General features: G+C 36.6%; 6 protein-coding genes across 6 annotated transcripts; 2 read left to right on the forward strand and 4 right to left on the reverse strand.

Annotated features, from left to right (window-relative positions):
* Window positions 1-934: 934 nt before the first annotated feature.
* Window positions 935-3,538, reverse strand: L201_000578 (5-methyltetrahydropteroyltriglutamate-homocysteine S-methyltransferase; the record flags this gene model as incomplete). Its single annotated transcript, XM_066216378.1, has 5 exons — window positions 935-2,873; window positions 2,941-3,007; window positions 3,069-3,175; window positions 3,238-3,356; window positions 3,479-3,538. The coding sequence occupies 5 exons, from the start codon at window positions 3,536-3,538 to the stop codon at window positions 935-937; spliced, it is 2,292 nt and encodes a 763-aa protein (XP_066072475.1).
* Window positions 3,539-5,145: 1,607 nt separating this feature from the next.
* Window positions 5,146-5,454, reverse strand: L201_000579 (uncharacterized protein; the record flags this gene model as incomplete). The annotated part of the gene is made up of 1 exon (XM_066216379.1): window positions 5,146-5,454. One exon carries the CDS (start codon window positions 5,452-5,454, stop codon window positions 5,146-5,148), a length of 309 nt encoding a protein of 102 aa, XP_066072476.1.
* Window positions 5,455-6,466: 1,012 nt separating this feature from the next.
* On the forward strand, window positions 6,467-9,618 carry L201_000580 (uncharacterized protein; the record flags this gene model as incomplete). Its single annotated transcript, XM_066216380.1, has 5 exons — window positions 6,467-8,908; window positions 8,974-9,219; window positions 9,296-9,377; window positions 9,456-9,500; window positions 9,572-9,618. The coding sequence occupies 5 exons, from the start codon at window positions 6,467-6,469 to the stop codon at window positions 9,616-9,618; spliced, it is 2,862 nt and encodes a 953-aa protein (XP_066072477.1).
* Window positions 9,619-10,860: 1,242 nt separating this feature from the next.
* L201_000581 (uncharacterized protein) lies at window positions 10,861-12,550 on the forward strand (the record flags this gene model as incomplete). The annotated part of the gene is made up of 2 exons (XM_066216381.1): window positions 10,861-11,539; window positions 11,805-12,550. The coding sequence occupies 2 exons, from the start codon at window positions 10,861-10,863 to the stop codon at window positions 12,548-12,550; spliced, it is 1,425 nt and encodes a 474-aa protein (XP_066072478.1).
* Window positions 12,551-12,718: 168 nt separating this feature from the next.
* L201_000582 (uncharacterized protein) lies at window positions 12,719-15,921 on the reverse strand (the record flags this gene model as incomplete). Its single annotated transcript, XM_066216382.1, has 5 exons — window positions 12,719-13,462; window positions 13,580-13,661; window positions 13,766-13,833; window positions 13,908-14,298; window positions 14,381-15,921. 5 exons carry the CDS (start codon window positions 15,919-15,921, stop codon window positions 12,719-12,721), a joined length of 2,826 nt encoding a protein of 941 aa, XP_066072479.1.
* A 331-nt stretch (window positions 15,922-16,252) lies between these two features.
* Window positions 16,253-17,580, reverse strand: L201_000583 (uncharacterized protein; the record flags this gene model as incomplete). The annotated part of the gene is made up of 6 exons (XM_066216383.1): window positions 16,253-16,350; window positions 16,414-16,500; window positions 16,566-16,633; window positions 16,707-17,238; window positions 17,315-17,404; window positions 17,463-17,580. The coding sequence occupies 6 exons, from the start codon at window positions 17,578-17,580 to the stop codon at window positions 16,253-16,255; spliced, it is 993 nt and encodes a 330-aa protein (XP_066072480.1).
* Between the last annotated feature and the right edge of the window lie 589 nt (window positions 17,581-18,169).

An 18,169-nucleotide genomic window follows, 5' to 3' on the forward strand; every position in this document is an offset into this window, starting at 1 on the left:
ATAAGCATGTCGTACATCGCATATGGTAAAACAGTAGGAGTAAAGGAGAAGGAAGGATCAACCATGATGAGGAAGATTGATAATGTATATAAGGAAAGGTCAAGAGAGATTCAAGGTGGTTGACGTCAGCACCATCAAATTCGGATGCAAGAGGACTACTAAAAACCAACTCACCTCTATTAGCTGCATCAATCAAGTCTTTCGATACATCCAATTGATCTATTGAGGGTAGTATGAATGACATTTGTCTGCAAGTAGTGAAATGGTATGTATGCAAGACGCAAGAAAGGGATCAGATAGTAAAGTTTGTGAATGTAATTAGGATGTAGAGTCCTTTTGAAATTGAAAAATAGAGATAGGAGATATACTATTGGCGTAATGTTCCAAAGGTTATACGCGTCGCGCTTTTAGGTGGCAAAGTCAACCAACGTTGAGTCTAGAATCGAGCTTACAGTGTTCGCAGAGGAGCGCGATATATATAGCAACGATTTCCTCATTGGACGAAGACAAGAGTTGACCCTGGCAAATCGTCAAGAACAGACGGAATAGCAAAGTTCAATCTTGCTCTATTTGCCAGACAATCAATCAAATGTAAATGCTATCGTGTGTGCAAGAAACCATAATAAAGTGCCGGTTGAACAGACTGCATTTTTCAGCTAGTTTTTTATTTACTTCTTTTCTACTCTACTACTACTAACTACTACTACAATCAACATCTACTACCCCTAAAACGCCCAAATAAAGTTAAATGTTGATTTTCTTTTTCTAAATGTTTACAAAATGAATAATAAAAAGAGGGTATAGAACAATGATGGAAATCTATATAATGATAAATAATGACAAATGCAAATGAGAGTGTTGAAGCTCACTCATGCAAGGATAAAAAGGAGGATAAAGAGGAAAGATAGGAAAGAAAAACCCTTTCTTAAATCGCTTAAGCGTAGGTTTCTCTAGCCCATTTAGCAGCAGCTACTAAGTTGGCTAAAGATTCTTCGGTTTCTTTCCAACCTCTGGTTTTGAGACCACAATCTGGGTTAACAATCATTAAATCGGCTGGTAAAACTTTAACCATAGCAGCGATTCTGTCTTTGATTTCTTGTTCAGATGGTACTCGAGGTGAGTGGATATCGTAAACACCTGGACCGATTTCGTTGGAGTAACCGTGGTTCTTGAATACATCAAGTAATTTAAGATCAGCTTTAGAAGCTTCAATTGAAATTACATCAGCATCAAGTCTTTGGATAGATGGGAAGATATCTCCGAAATCAGAGTAACAGAAGTGTGAGTGAACTTGGATATCATCTTCAACACCTGAAGTTGAAAGTCTGAATGAGTCGACAGCCCATGTAAGGTAGTTGTCCCAATCAGCTTTTCTAAGTGGAAGACCTTCTCTGATAGCTGGTTCATCGACTTGGATAGCTTTGATACCGGCGTTGGCAAGGTCAACAACTTCATCTCGGAGAGCAAGAGCAAGTTGTTTAGATTGAACTTCTTTGGTGACATCGGCTCTTGGGAAAGACCAGTTGAGGATGGTGACTGGACCAGTTAACATACCCTTCATTGGTTTTTTGGTGAGGGATTGAGCGTATGATGACCATCTAACGGAAAGAGGAGCAGGTCTTGAGACATCTGAGACAACGATGGGTGGTCTAACGTATCTTGAACCGTATGATTGTACCCAACCGAGTTGAGTGAAGATGAAACCGGTCAATTGTTCACCAAAGTATTGAACCATATCGTTTCTTTCTGGTTCACCGTGGACAAGTAAATCAAGTCCAACTTTTTCTTGGAATTCGACAACGGCACCAACTTCTTTCTCCATAGCTTTCTCGTATTCTTCTTGGTTAATTTCACCTTTGGTGAATTTAGATCGAGCAACTCGGATTTCTTTGGTTTGAGGGAATGAACCAATGGTGGTGGTTGGGAATTTAGGAAGGTTGAGGTGTTTCTTTTGAGCTTCTCTTCTGGTCTCGAAAGGTGATTTTCTCTTGAGTTGTTCTTCAGTGATGGCTGAAACTCGGTCTCTGACAGCTGAGTCAGAGTTTCTTTCGAATTCTCTTCGGGCAGCAATGTCTTTGGTATTTTGTTCGAAAGCTTCGGTTTCTTTACCGTTAAGGGCACTGGCAAGAGTGGCAACTTCTTCACATTTTTCGGTAGCGAAAGATAACCATGAAACTTGTTCAGGAGTTAATTTGGTTTCAACTTTGATGGAAATAGGAGTGTGGAGAAGGGATGATGAGGTGGAGACGGTTACTCTGTCAGCACCAAGTTCGGCGATAGCTTTGTCGGCAAGAGCTTTAGAAGCTTTGAGATCGTTCTTCCAGATGTTTCTACCTGAAACAACACCAAGTTCGATAGCGATTTTGGTTGGTTTAAGGGCAGCAAGAACTTCATCAAGTTGTTTTGGTTCTCGGTCAAGATCGAGATGGAGAGCGTGGATAGGAAGATCTTTAAGGAATTCAATTGATTTACCAACTCGGCCGTAAGCGGTGGTGATGGTGATTTTAGGAGCAACTGGTGAAAGAGCTTCGTAAACTTTTTTGAAGAGATCACCTTGAGATTCAGCTTTGTCTAAAACAAGGATTGGTTCATCGATTTGAACTTCCTCAACACCGGCTTCTTTAAGTTCGGTTAAGAGTTGTTTGTAGACAGGGACCAATTTGTCGAGTAAAGAGATTGGCTCGAAATCAGCTGGGGCATCTCTACCGGCTCTGACCAATGAAAGGTAGGTGATAGGACCGAAGAGAACTGGTCTGGTGGTGATACCGAGTTCTTTGGCTTCTTTGTATTCGTTGAGCTGTTGGTTGTTTTTGAGGGAGAATTCGGTAGAAGGAGAGTGGTCTACTTTGACAATGTGGTAGTTGGAGTCGAAGCTGAAATAACACGCAAAAGGTCAGACACGTGCGTAACGTTAGAGCGGTACACATGAGAACGACTTACAATTTACCCATTTCTGAGGCAACAACATCGATACCTTTTGATCGGTCTTGTTTACCTCGGCCCATAGCTATGACATGAGATTGGTCAGCTATGTAACGAAGGTGATGCGCTTTCATAACCTGACTTACCGAAGTAGGTATCAAGAGGAGATAATTTTTGTTCAACATATCGTTGAGGAATGACACCGAAGTTGAAAGAGTGATCGAGGAGGTGGTCGTAGAGAGTGAAATCACCGCTGTGTGAGCATGGATATTAGTTAATCGTTACTGAGACTATGTTCGTCATAAGCCTACTTACGATGGGATAACATCTACACCAGCGTTCTTGATGGATTCCCATCTTTCTTTTCTGATGTTTTTGGCGGTCTCTTGCAATTGTTCAGCAGAAGAGTTACCAGCCCAGTATGATTCGATAGCCTACGGAAGTGAGAGACGTTAGCGTTGAAAACGCTTGAATCGCTGTAGGAGATATCTTCTTGCCCCAAGGACAGAAGAAGCCGATCGAACGTTCTTGTCAAAGTTTGTGGAAGGAAACTAACCTTTTTGGCAGATCGGTTTACACCAACACGGGGATAACCTAAGACAGCAGATTTGACCATTTTGGATAGATAATTAATTTTGTATGAGAGAGAAAAGAAAAAAGGAAAAGGTTGAAGAAGAGAAGAAAGATATAGAACGAAAGAGATGTTGAAGTAAAAAAGTTTAACAACCTAGCTACCTAACTCTAGGTGTTGGTTGGTAGGTTATGGGGGTATATCTGATGGTATGGTACGACTCGGCGCAAATCACAAAAGTGGGATCGGAAACGCGGTTTTCAGAAAAAAAAAAAAGTCAAGAAAAAAAAAGTGGCAGAGCCCCGTGCATTCATGCATCTGGATCGAGAATTCATAGTAAAAAAAGTAAAATAACCTGAAATAAGGGTAAAAAATCAAAGCTTAGGGGATATAATTGAGACTGATATAATACGAATTATCAGCTCGTAATAAGAATGGCGCAATATCGTTATTTTACATGACGTGGCAATATTAAACTTCTACAGCTTTTCACTGTATGAAGCAATCCCGATTAAACTCTTTTCCAGCTTGGAAGACGATTACGAGCGATGGCGATAAAAGCTCGATACATGTAGGTCAGACTAATTAATCCGGGAAGCCGATCGATAACAAGATTAAGGTAAAGGTCGGTTAGATAATCAGAGATGTTTTCCAGTATATTACGCGATATATTAGCAGCAACCATAATATTAACCCAATACAAAAGTATGAGCGTTCAACCACCACGCAGTCATTTAACAGATGACCTTCTCAATAGTTCAGCACCCTGCACATGATGCATATCACAGCGGTAGTCTACATGATATGCTGGAGATAGTGGTAAACACGAATCATCGTTCAAATGCCTATCGAATCAGCGTCAAATGAACAATGTTCCATGAGATTACGCGATAGCCTCGCTGGAATTGGTGCGTAAACAGTATAACGAACTATTACGACTTAAACCTATTCTCCAAACTTGAAATCAACAATTTCCACTACATTAGCTGAAGACTATCCCAGGTGGCCAAAAATAATGATCAGCCGGATAATAGCATCGTAGCATTCGATTTAGTATCACGGTTTTGATGATCAACTTGCTTTCATCCATTTCCTCTCGCTAATGACGTGTAGCGAGCTTGTTTGACTTCTTTCTGATCGTACGAACCAGCCTGGGTCGTATACTGACAAAAGCTATTGTCTGTTGTACAAGGTGCCGGTTTGGTATACCACAACATCAGTAAGGAAGGCCTCTTACAATCTGCAATCTGTAAATACGTGATCGTCCGCTTCATTTTGTACAAAATCTCAGCTGCGCTAAGCGAGACAAGCGACATAAATATCGTGCATAAAGGATCAACATCTACTCAAAGCAAAAGTAAGCTTCTAACATCATCTAGTTGCAATCTCATCGTCAGATATCAATTCATTTTATCGCTCATAATTTATTGCGCATATATAAATTACAGCAAATTACCTGATTCTAGCTTACACTCATCATATTGTCACGGAGAGGCGTTAGTGTTCTACGCTCTTGAGGTGGAAGAAAATATTCCGCGTAGCTCTACCAACATATTTAGAGATGGTTCCTTGAAAGGCTAGGCTGCTGTTGTATCAAGGTGTATACAAGAAGAATCAGTATTAACTCCGATTGTTCGTCGGGGATGCATGCTTCAGAAGTAAATCTGCTTACCCTCAGCATTGGAATTACCTTCTTCAGTCTTTGTGCTCTCTGAATTACCTTGGGAACTATGGCCCGACGCATCACTAGCTTGAGTAGTCTGTCCGTCATTCGATGAGCCCATTAGCTCGTGCGAATCGTTCAGCTCTGAGAATTGAGACGCTTGAGATGAGGCGCATTCGATCTTTTTTCCATCGTTATTATCGTCGCAAGAGGTTGTATCATCTTGTGAATCAATAGGAGTACCATCAAGATAAATTGCACCAGCTCCGACCATTATCATATTATCTGCTCCGACCATCTCGAAAATAGGTTATTCTGTTGAATATCTATGCCTGGTTCGATAAGGTAGTTCGAAGAGGCTGTAAATTAATAGCACGATTTGAGCTTGGTATGTAAATCTAAATGATAATAAAAATCTTGGATATTTGTACTTTTTATATACCATTTTTGGGGGACTAATCAGACTTATAAGATAACGTATGATGTACGATGAACGTATCACTCCTTTCTAACCTCTCGAAGGCGATCAAACCCCCTTCCTTTGATTACTGAGTGCTCGTGTACTCGTATGATGTACTGTACTTGCAGGATAAAATCATTTTCAATCTTTTCATACTTGACGCTCACAGTGACATCAATAGTACAATACACACCAATAATTGACTTCTGTCCAAAGCTTCTTTCTGATCAGACTAATCTATCACGCTATTGGGCAAGATGCATTCATTATTATTCTACTCGCATACCACTAGATGGGTTCAGGGTCGAAAGCCACGCCACTACTCCCATATTATTGCAATAATTTAAACTTTGATCTTTTCTAAAACTCGGCGCTCTCCGCCTGAATTGATGTTGTTTGTTGTTTGATCACAATCCGCAAAATCAAAATAAACATTGACCGCTCAGAATATCATTGTTTGACATTCCTCAATAGTCTCGCATCGTCCAAATAGCTTACTATCTTTTCATTCAAGCAAAGGTCAATCTCATTATAAAGCTCCCATACCAGCTAATCTGCCAAAGCCAACTTTCTACATTCCTTACGAAAAGACAACGAAGTTTCCTCTAAAATCATTCATTCATGACACAAACACCAAAACTACACTAGTATTCACGCGCCTGATTTCTTTGGTTTCTTGTTCATAATTAGTGAGTTGACTGATTTTCCATCTCAACCAACAAAACACTTTCGATCAGGATCGTACCGATAGTCTTCATTTTAGCCTGCGTGAATAATATGATCGTCTAATATGGACATGCATAGCTAAATCTTTTATGCATGCATTTAGAATATATCGAAAAAAAAAGCCATGAGTCCACCTAGACTTCGTCGACAACCTTTATCGACTAATCAACAGCAACAACCTGTTAGATCAGTTTTATCTGGTGTACCACGTACAAGGTCTATGGCTAAACTTGCAGCTACAAATACAACCACATCGACAATAACTAGGAAATCAAAATTGACAGTATTTGACGAAAACGCTATACCTTCAACGACTGTCCAATCTATAACTGCCCAACCTATTAAAGGATTAAACAGATCAACAAGTACGAAGAATCTGAGAAGTAGAACTGCTTTGAAAGAGAGTAAAAGTATAAGTAATCTGAACAATATGAATGTATTAGAAGAGGAAGAAGGTGACATGAAGATCATGGGTGGGAAAAGTATTGGTAAAAGAAAGATCATAGATGAAAAAGAAGAATATGCTGAAACTAAGAGAAAGGTAATGAAAATGGATCAAAATATAAATCAAACACAACAACAAAGACCACCAATAAGGAAAGAAAGACTCGTTCAACTAAAAACGAGGAGTATAGGACATCAATCTTCTTCCGAATCATTAAGATCACTAGAACCTCCTTGTTCTACTTCTATACCGATTAATACTCCTTCTATACCTACACCAGCTAGGGAACTGTTGAAAAACAACAATCATAATACCAACACTACAACTCCGACTGAATCCCCTACTTCTTTCTCTCACATTGTAGCTAGACCACCAACACCACCAAGAATGAAGGAACGTCCACCTGTGCCGAAGATAGGTACAAACGCATCTGCTATACCTATGACACCTCAAAAACCCAAAACACCTTCACGAGATCGAATGGATATCGACACGAGTGATAACAAGCCATTATCAAGAATGCCTGCGTCACTTAGAAAAACACCTGGGTTATCAACCATCGCTTTTTCACTTAATGCTAGACCTGTTCCTTCTACACCCAGCTTCAGAGGTATATCCACTACACCTGCAGTCAAACCCACTCCTATCGCTGAACAAGACGTTAATACTAACCCGGCATCGACTTCATCCGAAAACATATCCACAACCCCGAAAAAAGCCCCTTCTCCTGGTAGATTACTTTCTTTTCCTTACCATGCCCCAGCCCAATCTACTACACCTACTGGACCACCCCCTTCTATAAAATCAAGAATGCCGAATACATTGTTTACCCCAAGAATGCGAGTTGTACCCCCATCACCACTAGCCAATAGAGGGACACCAGCAACTGAAAAGAAAGATGTCGCTCAGCCCACGTTGGATACATTTTGGAAACAGAAGGAAACACTAATGGAAGTTGACGAAAAAGAGACCTCGATCGATCAAGAAACTAGGAAATTGGAAAGACCTATCGACACGCAAGTGAAGACTATGCTTGCGCCAGCCACACTCCCTAGGCCAGATCTCACTATGGGTAAATCAAGTACAAAGTTCAACAAATCTCCTACCGTCGAGGTCGATACGTCTTCACACATTACTCCACCTCAGTCATCTAGAACAGAAGAAGAGCAACACAAAGTTGCTCCCACCATCAGTGCTGCATCAAAGGGTATACCCGCAAACACTTCAGGAAGTATGGCACCGCCCAGTAGAATACCAGTTTCCAAACCTACGAATATCACGGCTTCTACTTCCTCTATACCAGTCATCAGCAAGAAACCATCTACTGTATTAGGCTCTTTACCTGAACGAAGACCTTCAACTCGACCTTCATTAGTTCCCGCAATTTCCGCTTCTACTAGACCTGTAGATGAACAACAACATCCAACACTCTCCCCTAGCATTAAACGTAAACCATCATATCCATCTTCTTTAGGTTCTGGACCATTATCCAGACCAACTCAAAGAATGGTATCTAATCCTATTGTAAATCAACAATCTCGTTCATCGTCAAACCCTTCACCTACCCCATTAAATGAATTAAATGAATTACCTATATCGGGAGGATCATCCTCGCAAAGATCTGTTTCAGCACCAATGGGTGGTCACAAGCCGAGAATGAGTTTAAGTTCCAGTACAAGTACAAGAGAAGGTTTAACAGGAGAAACATCGAAGTCACTTGCAGGTCTAAGTGACGCTTTGAGTAAATTAAAAGCTAGACGAACCGAATCTGCTATGTCTACCTCTTCTTTGTCTAATCCTGTTGGAAGATCTGATCAAGCAAAGGAAAATACACCTTCTATAAGTATAACAAAACCTTTGAATGAAAGACCAAGTAATCTGACTTCGAATTCATCAAGATCAAGACAATCAATTCACCCGAATCACAATCAAGGAGATTTATCAATTTCATCTGATGAAAGTAATAATGATGTAGGGAATCAATCTATAGCAGCTTTATTATGTTCTACAAATGGTTCCAAATGTTTACAAGGTGTAAGAGCTTTTGTAGATATTAGAACCTCTGATGGTGAAGATTCAGGTAGATTATTTATTGATATTTTAAAAGGTTTAGGTGCTAGGGTGAGTCGTTTATAGGCAATTCCAATACCTACCAAATTAGCTAACATTGTGATTGTATTTGATAGGTATTTGCCAAACCAACTGAATCATGTACACATATAATATATAAATCAGGTAAACCTTCAACTTTAGCATGGTATAGAAAACATATACAAGAATTAGAATTCAATGCTGAAGAAGAAGAAAAAGAAAAAATGAAGAAACCGTTCATAGTAGGTATAAAATGGGTAACAGAATGTAAAAAATCAGGTAAAAGGTTGGATGAATTACCATTTTTAGTGGACATTAGTGAAGAGGATATTTTCCAGAAAGTGAGTCTTCCTTATACCCTGCCTATATACTGTAATGTTTAAATGACTAATTAATAAGGGATGTTAAACGAAATAGAGACGAAAATCAATGGAACCTAAATCTCTTGCGGCTTCTCAAGGTATTGGTTTAGGTCAACCATCTACAGCTAGACAATCATGTAAGTACAGATTCTTCAAGCAATCCGCTTTTAATGAATTATAAGTGTTCCAAGTTAATGAACTGATTCCTTGCTTAGTACTCGACGTTGCTCAAGCTAGGAAAAGGTCAATGCAATATGCCCGTAAGTAAGCTCATACATTAGAACATTTTTTTTACCCTCTCAAAAGCTAATATGTACCACTGATGCTATAGCCAAAGTGCCCTCACCGTTGAAGAAGGGATATATGGGTCTGTCGTAGGATTGCGGAGAAAAGGACTGAGAACCTAATGATGTATGATAGGGTTACCATTCTTTTCATGTATAATCCCCATGAAGAGACTCCGTTGTATCGATATGATTATGCAGCTACATTTTACCCAAAAATCTCGACAAAGGTATCTTGTTTTTCGTAAGCATTTTGACATAGGGATTATAGTTGCATAATATCGGGCATTTGCTACAATTTGTTCGTGTACAGTTGGGTATATATACTATCCGGATGTTGCGTTGTAATGATAGGAGTTATGAAAGGCGAGATATAAAACTAAAGTGATGTAAGTTTATGGATAGTGATTAGTTCTGCCGTGGCTTTTCATGTCACAGTAAATCCATACGAATCCTCAGACTTACGGTCTTCTGCCATAGAAAGTGAATAGGTTCTTGATTAGTGAGGAATTGATTGATCTATGGATTGTATCTTAAATGACCTGAACCGAATGAGATGCTCCAATGTTTCCCTGTTTTATAAGACAACAGATTTGCTTAGTATCAGCTGACAAAAAACCTTTTTATTTTGTAAGGTTATCCATCCATTTCCCAAGATATCAACTTGCCATTTATATTGAGGTACATGACCTAGAGAAGATGAACGTTATAAGTAAATTTATGAGCTGCACCCCTCGAAAGTAGGGGGTCGATGGCAGCTCACCTTTGGAATCAAAGTTATTCGTTTATGATCTATGATGATTCCCAAATTGAATGTCCAGTCAGCTCGTATCCGTATAAGCAAAAGTGGGTTATTCAGGAGAATTACATGCGTACATGAAAAAGGCATCCTTCAAAGTAGTTTTATGATTTTTTTTCCAAATCTACTAGAGCTGTGTGAACTTATGTCTATGATGAAGAATAGCTATGTTGATGGATGAGTTGAATATCCCAATTTCCTTATGAAAGTGAATAAGACTGATTCAATAGAAGTAACCTTATGGGATGAGATAACATTTTGATTGTTGACCTGAAAAAACGTTTCTATTTGATTACCGCTATGACGATATAATGATTAAGAAACAGCCAAGACCATCTTTAAGGCACTATTTTCAGTATTGCCACTCAGCTGAGTTACGTAATGAGTCTGCAACGGGACATTGATTATACCTCAAGAGCATGATCAGCGATAACTTCAATCCTTGTCCATAAGCATTTTAGTTATATGCATTTTCATCTCTTTATTTGTAACTCACTAGATTGACTGTCACATTACGGATCAAGGACAATCATCAAGATGGCATCAAACGGAACAAAGTTGTCTTTTTCTTTCGGTGCGCCAGTTGCTTCCTCCTCTTCAGCTGGAAGCAGTTCATCTTCAGTACCCAAATCAAATATGGAACTATTAATGGCTAAATCGAAATCTACTTCGAAACCTACATCGCAGATAGGAAGCAAAATATCGAAGAAACCATCGTTACCATTTGGACAAGACGATGATGATGATGATGATGATGATGAACATGATGGTAGAGGAAATGGCTTTAACGCTTTAGCTGGACCATCATCAGCATCATCTAGTACAAAAACGATAAAAAATAAATTAAAAGCACCAGTTGGACAAAGTAATTTATTAAGTAGATCAGAAAGGAAAGCACAAAAAATAGCAGCAGAAATTGATCAATCAATATTTGATTATGATAAACATTATGATCAAATGAAATCAGTTGAAAAAAAAATGGAAGAAATTAAAAAAAAAGAAAGTGAAGAAAGAAAACCAAAATATATTGAAAATTTTTTAGCTTCAGCAAATACAAGAAAATTAGATAAATTAAGAGCAGAAGAAAAAATGTTACAAAGAGAAAGAGAACAAGAAGGTGATGAATTCAACGATAAAGAAAAATTCATAACTGAAAATTATAAAAAACAAATGGAATTAGTTAAATTAGCTGAACAAGAAGAAAAGAAAAGAGAAGGTAAGTTACAATAAATGATTATAGTCATTTAGCTTTATTACATATCTTGCACCGACCTATAAATTCCGTGACAGAAACTTTACCCTCTAAAACACATTATTCTTCTACTCGTCGTCGTTAACATTATTACTATTATCATCATCATCATCATCTGCTTTTTCTTCCTACTCTTCTTGCCATAAAAACCTAAATCCAACTCATACACCTCGTACTTTTACAAAAGATCGGACTGAGATCCAAGCTGACTTCAAACACTTGATAATAGAGGAATTGCGTAAAACACGTTCAGGTCCAGGTTTAACAGCATTCTACAAATCAATGTTAGAATCTTCTGAAGCTGAAAATGCAGCTGCTATGGCAGCTACAGCAGGACCATCGAGTGTTTCAGGTCAAGGCCCTTCTTTAGCCATTAGACCCCCCGGAGCACCATTACAACAAGACAACAGAGATGAATTTGATGATGAAGAAGAATACGATCCATTATTAGCTAGAGAAGCTAAAGAAACAAAGGAGAAACAAAAAGCAAATTCAACAAGATTAGATGATAATAATAATAATAGTGGTAAACAAGTTGAAATTAATGATGAAGGTGAAATTATAGATAAAAGATCATTATTAAAAGCTGGATTAAATATAACTAAAAAACCTAAACCATCTATATCGTCATTACCAAATTCGTTATTAACTGGACAAAGATCTAATGACATCAATAATGGTGATGGACCATATAAATCCAGAGCAGTAGGTACAGCAGCAACATATTCAGAAAGAATGGAAAGAGAACGTAAAAGATTATCAGAACAATATAAAGATGAACAATTGAAAAAACAAAAAGAATTTGAAGAAAATTTAGAAAAAGAAAAATTAGAAGCTGAAAAAAGAAAATTAGGTGATAATGGTGATGCAGAAAAAAAGAGAGCTGAAGCAAAAGAAAGATTTTTAGCTAGAAAACGACAAAGAGAATTAGATGAAAAGAATGATAGGGAAAAGAAAGTTAAAGAAGGTGATTAAATATTGATTTTTTTGAGAGAATGTATGTGTGTTTTTGTCTTTCGTATTCTAACAATGGGGTTGTAATACATGCATATGCATATTAAGCCTAGATTAAAACATTCTTGAAAATACCAATATGATAATGAACTCTCATATATATATATATAGTTTGCACTATCAATAAATTTACATTAAATGAAATTCCTTATTGATATTACCTCTCTGTTCTCTTAAATTTTCAAAACAAATCTTACAATTTTCGATATATTCTTTACAATCAATTTCTAAACCATTCCACCAAAAGCTTTTTAACAAAATATTGATCATTGTATCTAGATCATTATGTTTTTCATTGTTACTTTCACTATCAAAATTTAAATGAGAATCTTCTAATAATTCTTCTCTTATTATACCTTTTGGAGGTATCAATAACGCATTTATATTGTGCTCTTCTTGATTATTATTATCAGAACAGCTCAAAATAAATGAATTAGGACGTAAATATAATAAACCAATATCAGATAATAAAAAATCATGATTTGGCGTTTGTTGTTGTTGTTGTTGTTTTTTCCTCTTTAAACTTGATATTAATAGAACTAATTCTGAATCTTCAGGATATAACCTTAACCATCTTATCGTTTCTTCATCTAACTCAATTTCAGTCTCAGTATTAATAAGTTGAACTATATGATTATTTGGATTATCCAAATAAGTATTATTTTCATTATTATTATGATTAGTATCGTTATTATTACCATTCAAAATAAATTGATCGGTAAATTCAGTTTTGGCAGATATGGGTGCAAAAAAAGATTGTAAACCTGTTCTCCTTTTATAATGTTTAAATGTCAAATTATTTTCAGATTCAGGTAATAATAATACTCTTGCTGAAGGTGAAGGTGGATTTAAGAATATTTTAAAATGGTATTTCTGTTTTTTTTCCCCATATAATTAAATTATCAGATAATCATTCGAGAGAAAAGAAAAAACCCCTCGAAAATCATCTCTCATGATTAAAGAAACAACAACAACAACAATACGACTTACGAAATTCCAAAAATATTTGAAAGATAACATGAAATTATCCAGAGTGAGTATTAATGTTAATAAAGACATATAAGCTCCTGGTCTACATTTCGCGATTGGCTCATTAGCTTTATAACCCGCAAATGGCACAGTAGCGTATAACTGTGCAAACTATTTCTGCGTTACGTTAGAAGCATGACAACTCACCTTAGCGATACTCTATCTGAACCTGTAGCGTTAACAATGTTAGACTTGAATTTCAATGTAAAGGCAAACTACAATCAATTGATAAAGATCGTTAGAACAAAATATCACGTTCACGGTCAAGAAGAGTTTACACCATACTTACAGTTATTATACATAAAATCCCGACCAAATTGGCAAAAACAGACTCTAAAGGCGACTTGTTATGACCCCACCAAGCCCACCAAACCCATTGATAATTTTGATATGGAAATCTCTCACATTTAACTCTTATATCAACTTCAGCTACTACAGATTCATCTTCATCTTTATTCGGTTGCTTTTCCACTTTTAGCTTTTGTTTTGATCTCGATTCCGGTTTATCATGTTTAGTAAGATAATTCTTGCATCTAATCTCAACTAAATGATCGAATGGTATTGACAAGGCGAAGAATAGGTAAAAATGTAAGAAAGCTTTAACAATTTGATATAATGATAATAACCATATTAAAACTGTTAATGCTGTTGAGAATGATGATAAGGTATCTAACGTTGAGCTGTGTACGCCAGTTATAAAAACCCATTAGCTGCTGAGGTGGAGCATCCTGATTTTTTTCCAAGATATATGACAAGACTTACTTTCCTGGGATAGTAAAACTCAGATTGTCATTGGCAAAATCCCTATAACCATAACTCCCGCATTGTGGTTCTTTAGCATGATGATCATTTTTCATCTGACACCATCCCCAAACACCTAAAGCAAAATCGGTATTTCCAGCTATTGAAATATCGAAAACATCTTTTTTGATCAATAACAATTGAACAATTTTTGAATCATTATTTAATCCATTTGATACTGTTAGTATTAGAGCGCAGGTTAAGGATAAAATACATGATATGAATGGTTTGTAAATCAAATAGAATCTAATTAAGCTTGAATGTTTTAACCTGTTCATCATATTTACCATAGCGTTTGATTTCTTAATGTTCTCTTTATCCCTTCTTTTATCTAAACCCGTGGAAGAAGCAATTGCCCCTTGATTAATTATTCTAGATTTACGTTGAGGCGGTAATGTATATCTTGCAGGTGCGACTGACATTCTACCTAATTTAATTTGATCTTTAGGTTGGATTAATTTAGCTGTTTCTGATTTCTGATCCTTCTTTTTTTGATTTTGATTTTGTTGTCTAGTTATATCAGGTGTTTTTGATCTATCATATGGTTTCCTATGATATACATCTTGCTCTCCACTTCCTCCTTTTTCGTTTTTGAAGTTGCCATTAACTTTATGTTTGAAATCCTGATTGGCATTAAAAGGTAGAAATTCCGTGTCAGGTGTAGATGTTAATGAAGGTATCATAATGACATTATTTTCCACCTCGACTTCGTCTATGTGTCTTGGTGGTTCATTTGAAAATTTAGTAAATTTCGGCTGAATCAAATTCGACAAACTTAATATTGAAGGTAAAGTGGACTGTCTTCTAGGCTTATATGCCACTTTTTCAATCTGATTGTTTGTATTATTACAAGGAATAGCAGTATTAGGTAATGAAGTATAGTCACTTTTACAAGAGTAACGAGGTGAAATAGAGTTCATACTTTGCCGATCGATAAATTGTACTTTCTTGGTTGTATTTGGTGTAATATAAGTGCTTTTGAAAGTTGGTGATTCGGAAATATCTGTATTATGTCGTGGAAGAGGAGGTCTTGAAGAAGGTTTATAAGAAGTTCTTGATTTCTCTGAGAATTTACCACTTGATTGGCACGTTTCTGGTCCTACTGATTCTACTTGATCATCTTCATCTTGATTCTCCTCAATCTGAATTATACCGAGATTTGACCACCGATCTGATCTATGGTGCAAATCACCTGTATTCTCCGCATCGGTATCAACTTCAGAGTCGTCTCCAAATGGACTATAAACATTAACATCATTAGTTCTTCGGCTAGAAGATTCAGATACAGGTGTATTAGGTATAGGAGGTAAAGGTATTCTAGGAGGAGGATAAGGTGATTTTCCAGGTGATTTAGGTGATTTAGGTGACTTCGATATATTATCAAAAGCAATTTCGGAGAACGTTGTAGGTGGTCTTGTAATTGAGTATGTGAATGGAGGTGATAGATCGGTAGATGTTGAATAAGCTGTAGATATAGGTGATCTCGGATCGCGTCGAGGCATTGTTTAATATTGTTTCTATCTTGCACGTTCACGCCTACAAGGTCGTAGAGTTATCGAGAAGTGGGATAAGTGGGATAACATTGACTAGAATGACAGATGAGGATGAAAGTCGCCTTGCAAAATGTATAGGCCAATCAGCATCAAATAACCATCTGATCTCCCTTTTTCATCTACCCATATAGGCACAAAGGATAGTCAGAACAAAGGTTAGTCATAAAATTGCGATTACCATTTGGGTTAAAATATAATTCATGTTAATCACATACATTCCTTTACTTTCATACAGATTATAAGATACTATACCTCGCTCCATTGGAATGACATTCTCCATTTATTCTTTTAAAGGTTCGATATCGACATTAGGACCTAAAGGAACGATTTTGAATGGATTGATATGTTTGTGAGAATAGTAATAATGTTCTTTGATGTCTATAATTCAAATACAGAATCAGTTGGCTAACCATGAAAAAGGATGAAAACAGCTAGACTTACGTTCAAAGTTGGTTGTGTCTTTGAAAGCTGGGTTTTTCCAGTATAATCTTTGAAGCCATTTATGAAGATGAGGGAAATCATGTCGGACTGTTGATTTGGAAGTCAGCAGTTAGCAGAAAGTCAACATTGCAACTAGTTAGCTAGAAACTTACTCAAACCGAAATTACACTTGAAATGTACGTAGTATACAGGATCATATCTGACGATAGTTGTGTAAAGTCTGAGATATCATTTTATCAGCTTGAATGTTTTGCTTATCATTGGGATAAAAAAAGAGATAAGATGTAATTCACCTGATATCAGCTTCAGTTAATCTACCACCGATTAAAAATTCTCTACCATCACTTAAAATCTCTTCTAATTTTTGTAAACCTTTTGATAAAGGTTTTACAGCCTCTTCATAAGCTTGTTGAGTAGTTGCGAAACCAGATTTATATACACCATTATTAACATCATTATAAACCCATTCATTTAATTCATCAATTTCTTTTCTTAATTCTTTTGGATATAAATCTAAAGATTTTTTATTTTCGTCTGATATTTCATCATTAAAAGCTGTATTTAAAAATCGAATAATTTCTGAAGATTCATTATTTACAATTGAATTTGTTTTTTTATCATATATGATTGGTACAGTAAATCTTGCTGAATAATCAGGTTGAACTTTAAAATAAATATCTCTTAAATGTGAATAACCAAATAATTTATCTTTTGTAGCTTCAGGGAAAGTATCATCAGAATGTTCATTAGCTGGTTTAACATTTTCTTCTGATTTAGCAAAATGCCATCCTTTTTCTAACATGTGTGGGTGTACTGTAGAGACGTCTATATTGATGATTAAGAATAATGGTATTAGCAGGATGTCATCTATTTCCGATCATGACTCTCATAACAAACTTACCAAAGAAGTCTTCTAAACCTTTCAACTTCCTTACGATTAAAGCTCTATGAGCCCATGGACAGGCCAAACTGACGTATAAATGGTATCTTCCTATTATCACCGTTACGCTTGTTAGCCTAGGCATTCCTAGTTCAGCGCCATCACTCACCTTTCTCAGGAGGAAATTTGCCATTAGGTTCAATTACGTCTCTGAATGAACTGACTTGACGTTTGAAAGAACCTGATTTATCTGACCATGAAGTGATATCTTTTTGTGCTTGACTCATTGTGTTGAATTGTCTGGATCTTATGTGTAATAAAGTACGAGGTGAGACTGAGACTGTTGGTGAAGTGAATGATCGACTAGCTTTGATTGTATTGGTAAAGATAGACATATGATGAGAATTATGGTAATAACAGCAAGATCGAAGGGAAAGACAGACGTATATATATGTATATACAGCTATTATATCAGATTCCAACAAATATTAATGCTAAATCCAAACACCTGATTTCTCGGCTAACAAGTGAGAATGATTGCTAAACTAGTAAACTTACTATGTCATACTTGATCTTCCATCGGAAACATTCATCAAGTGTGCCTGAAAGAGGTTATTCACCGCATAGCAAGTTGTATTAGTGATTACGATTTTTGACTTGTCGACAATTACAGATAATTTGTAATGCTGATTAGAATGAGAATATTCAATCCTGTGGGACAGCAAGTATGACGTCGTCATTCTCCACAACATGACAGTTTCACACAAATGAGGATCGGAAATCAGATAAGTATGCCTGCTGAATATAGAATGCATGTTAATGCTTGCGTGATCAACCTTCATATATCATCTACCTTATTCATCGTGTTCTTGTCTT

The sequence above is a fragment of the Kwoniella dendrophila genome, chromosome 1, assembly GCF_036810415.1.
Source record: "Kwoniella dendrophila CBS 6074 chromosome 1, complete sequence".
Lineage (NCBI taxonomy): Eukaryota > Fungi > Basidiomycota > Tremellomycetes > Tremellales > Cryptococcaceae > Kwoniella > Kwoniella dendrophila.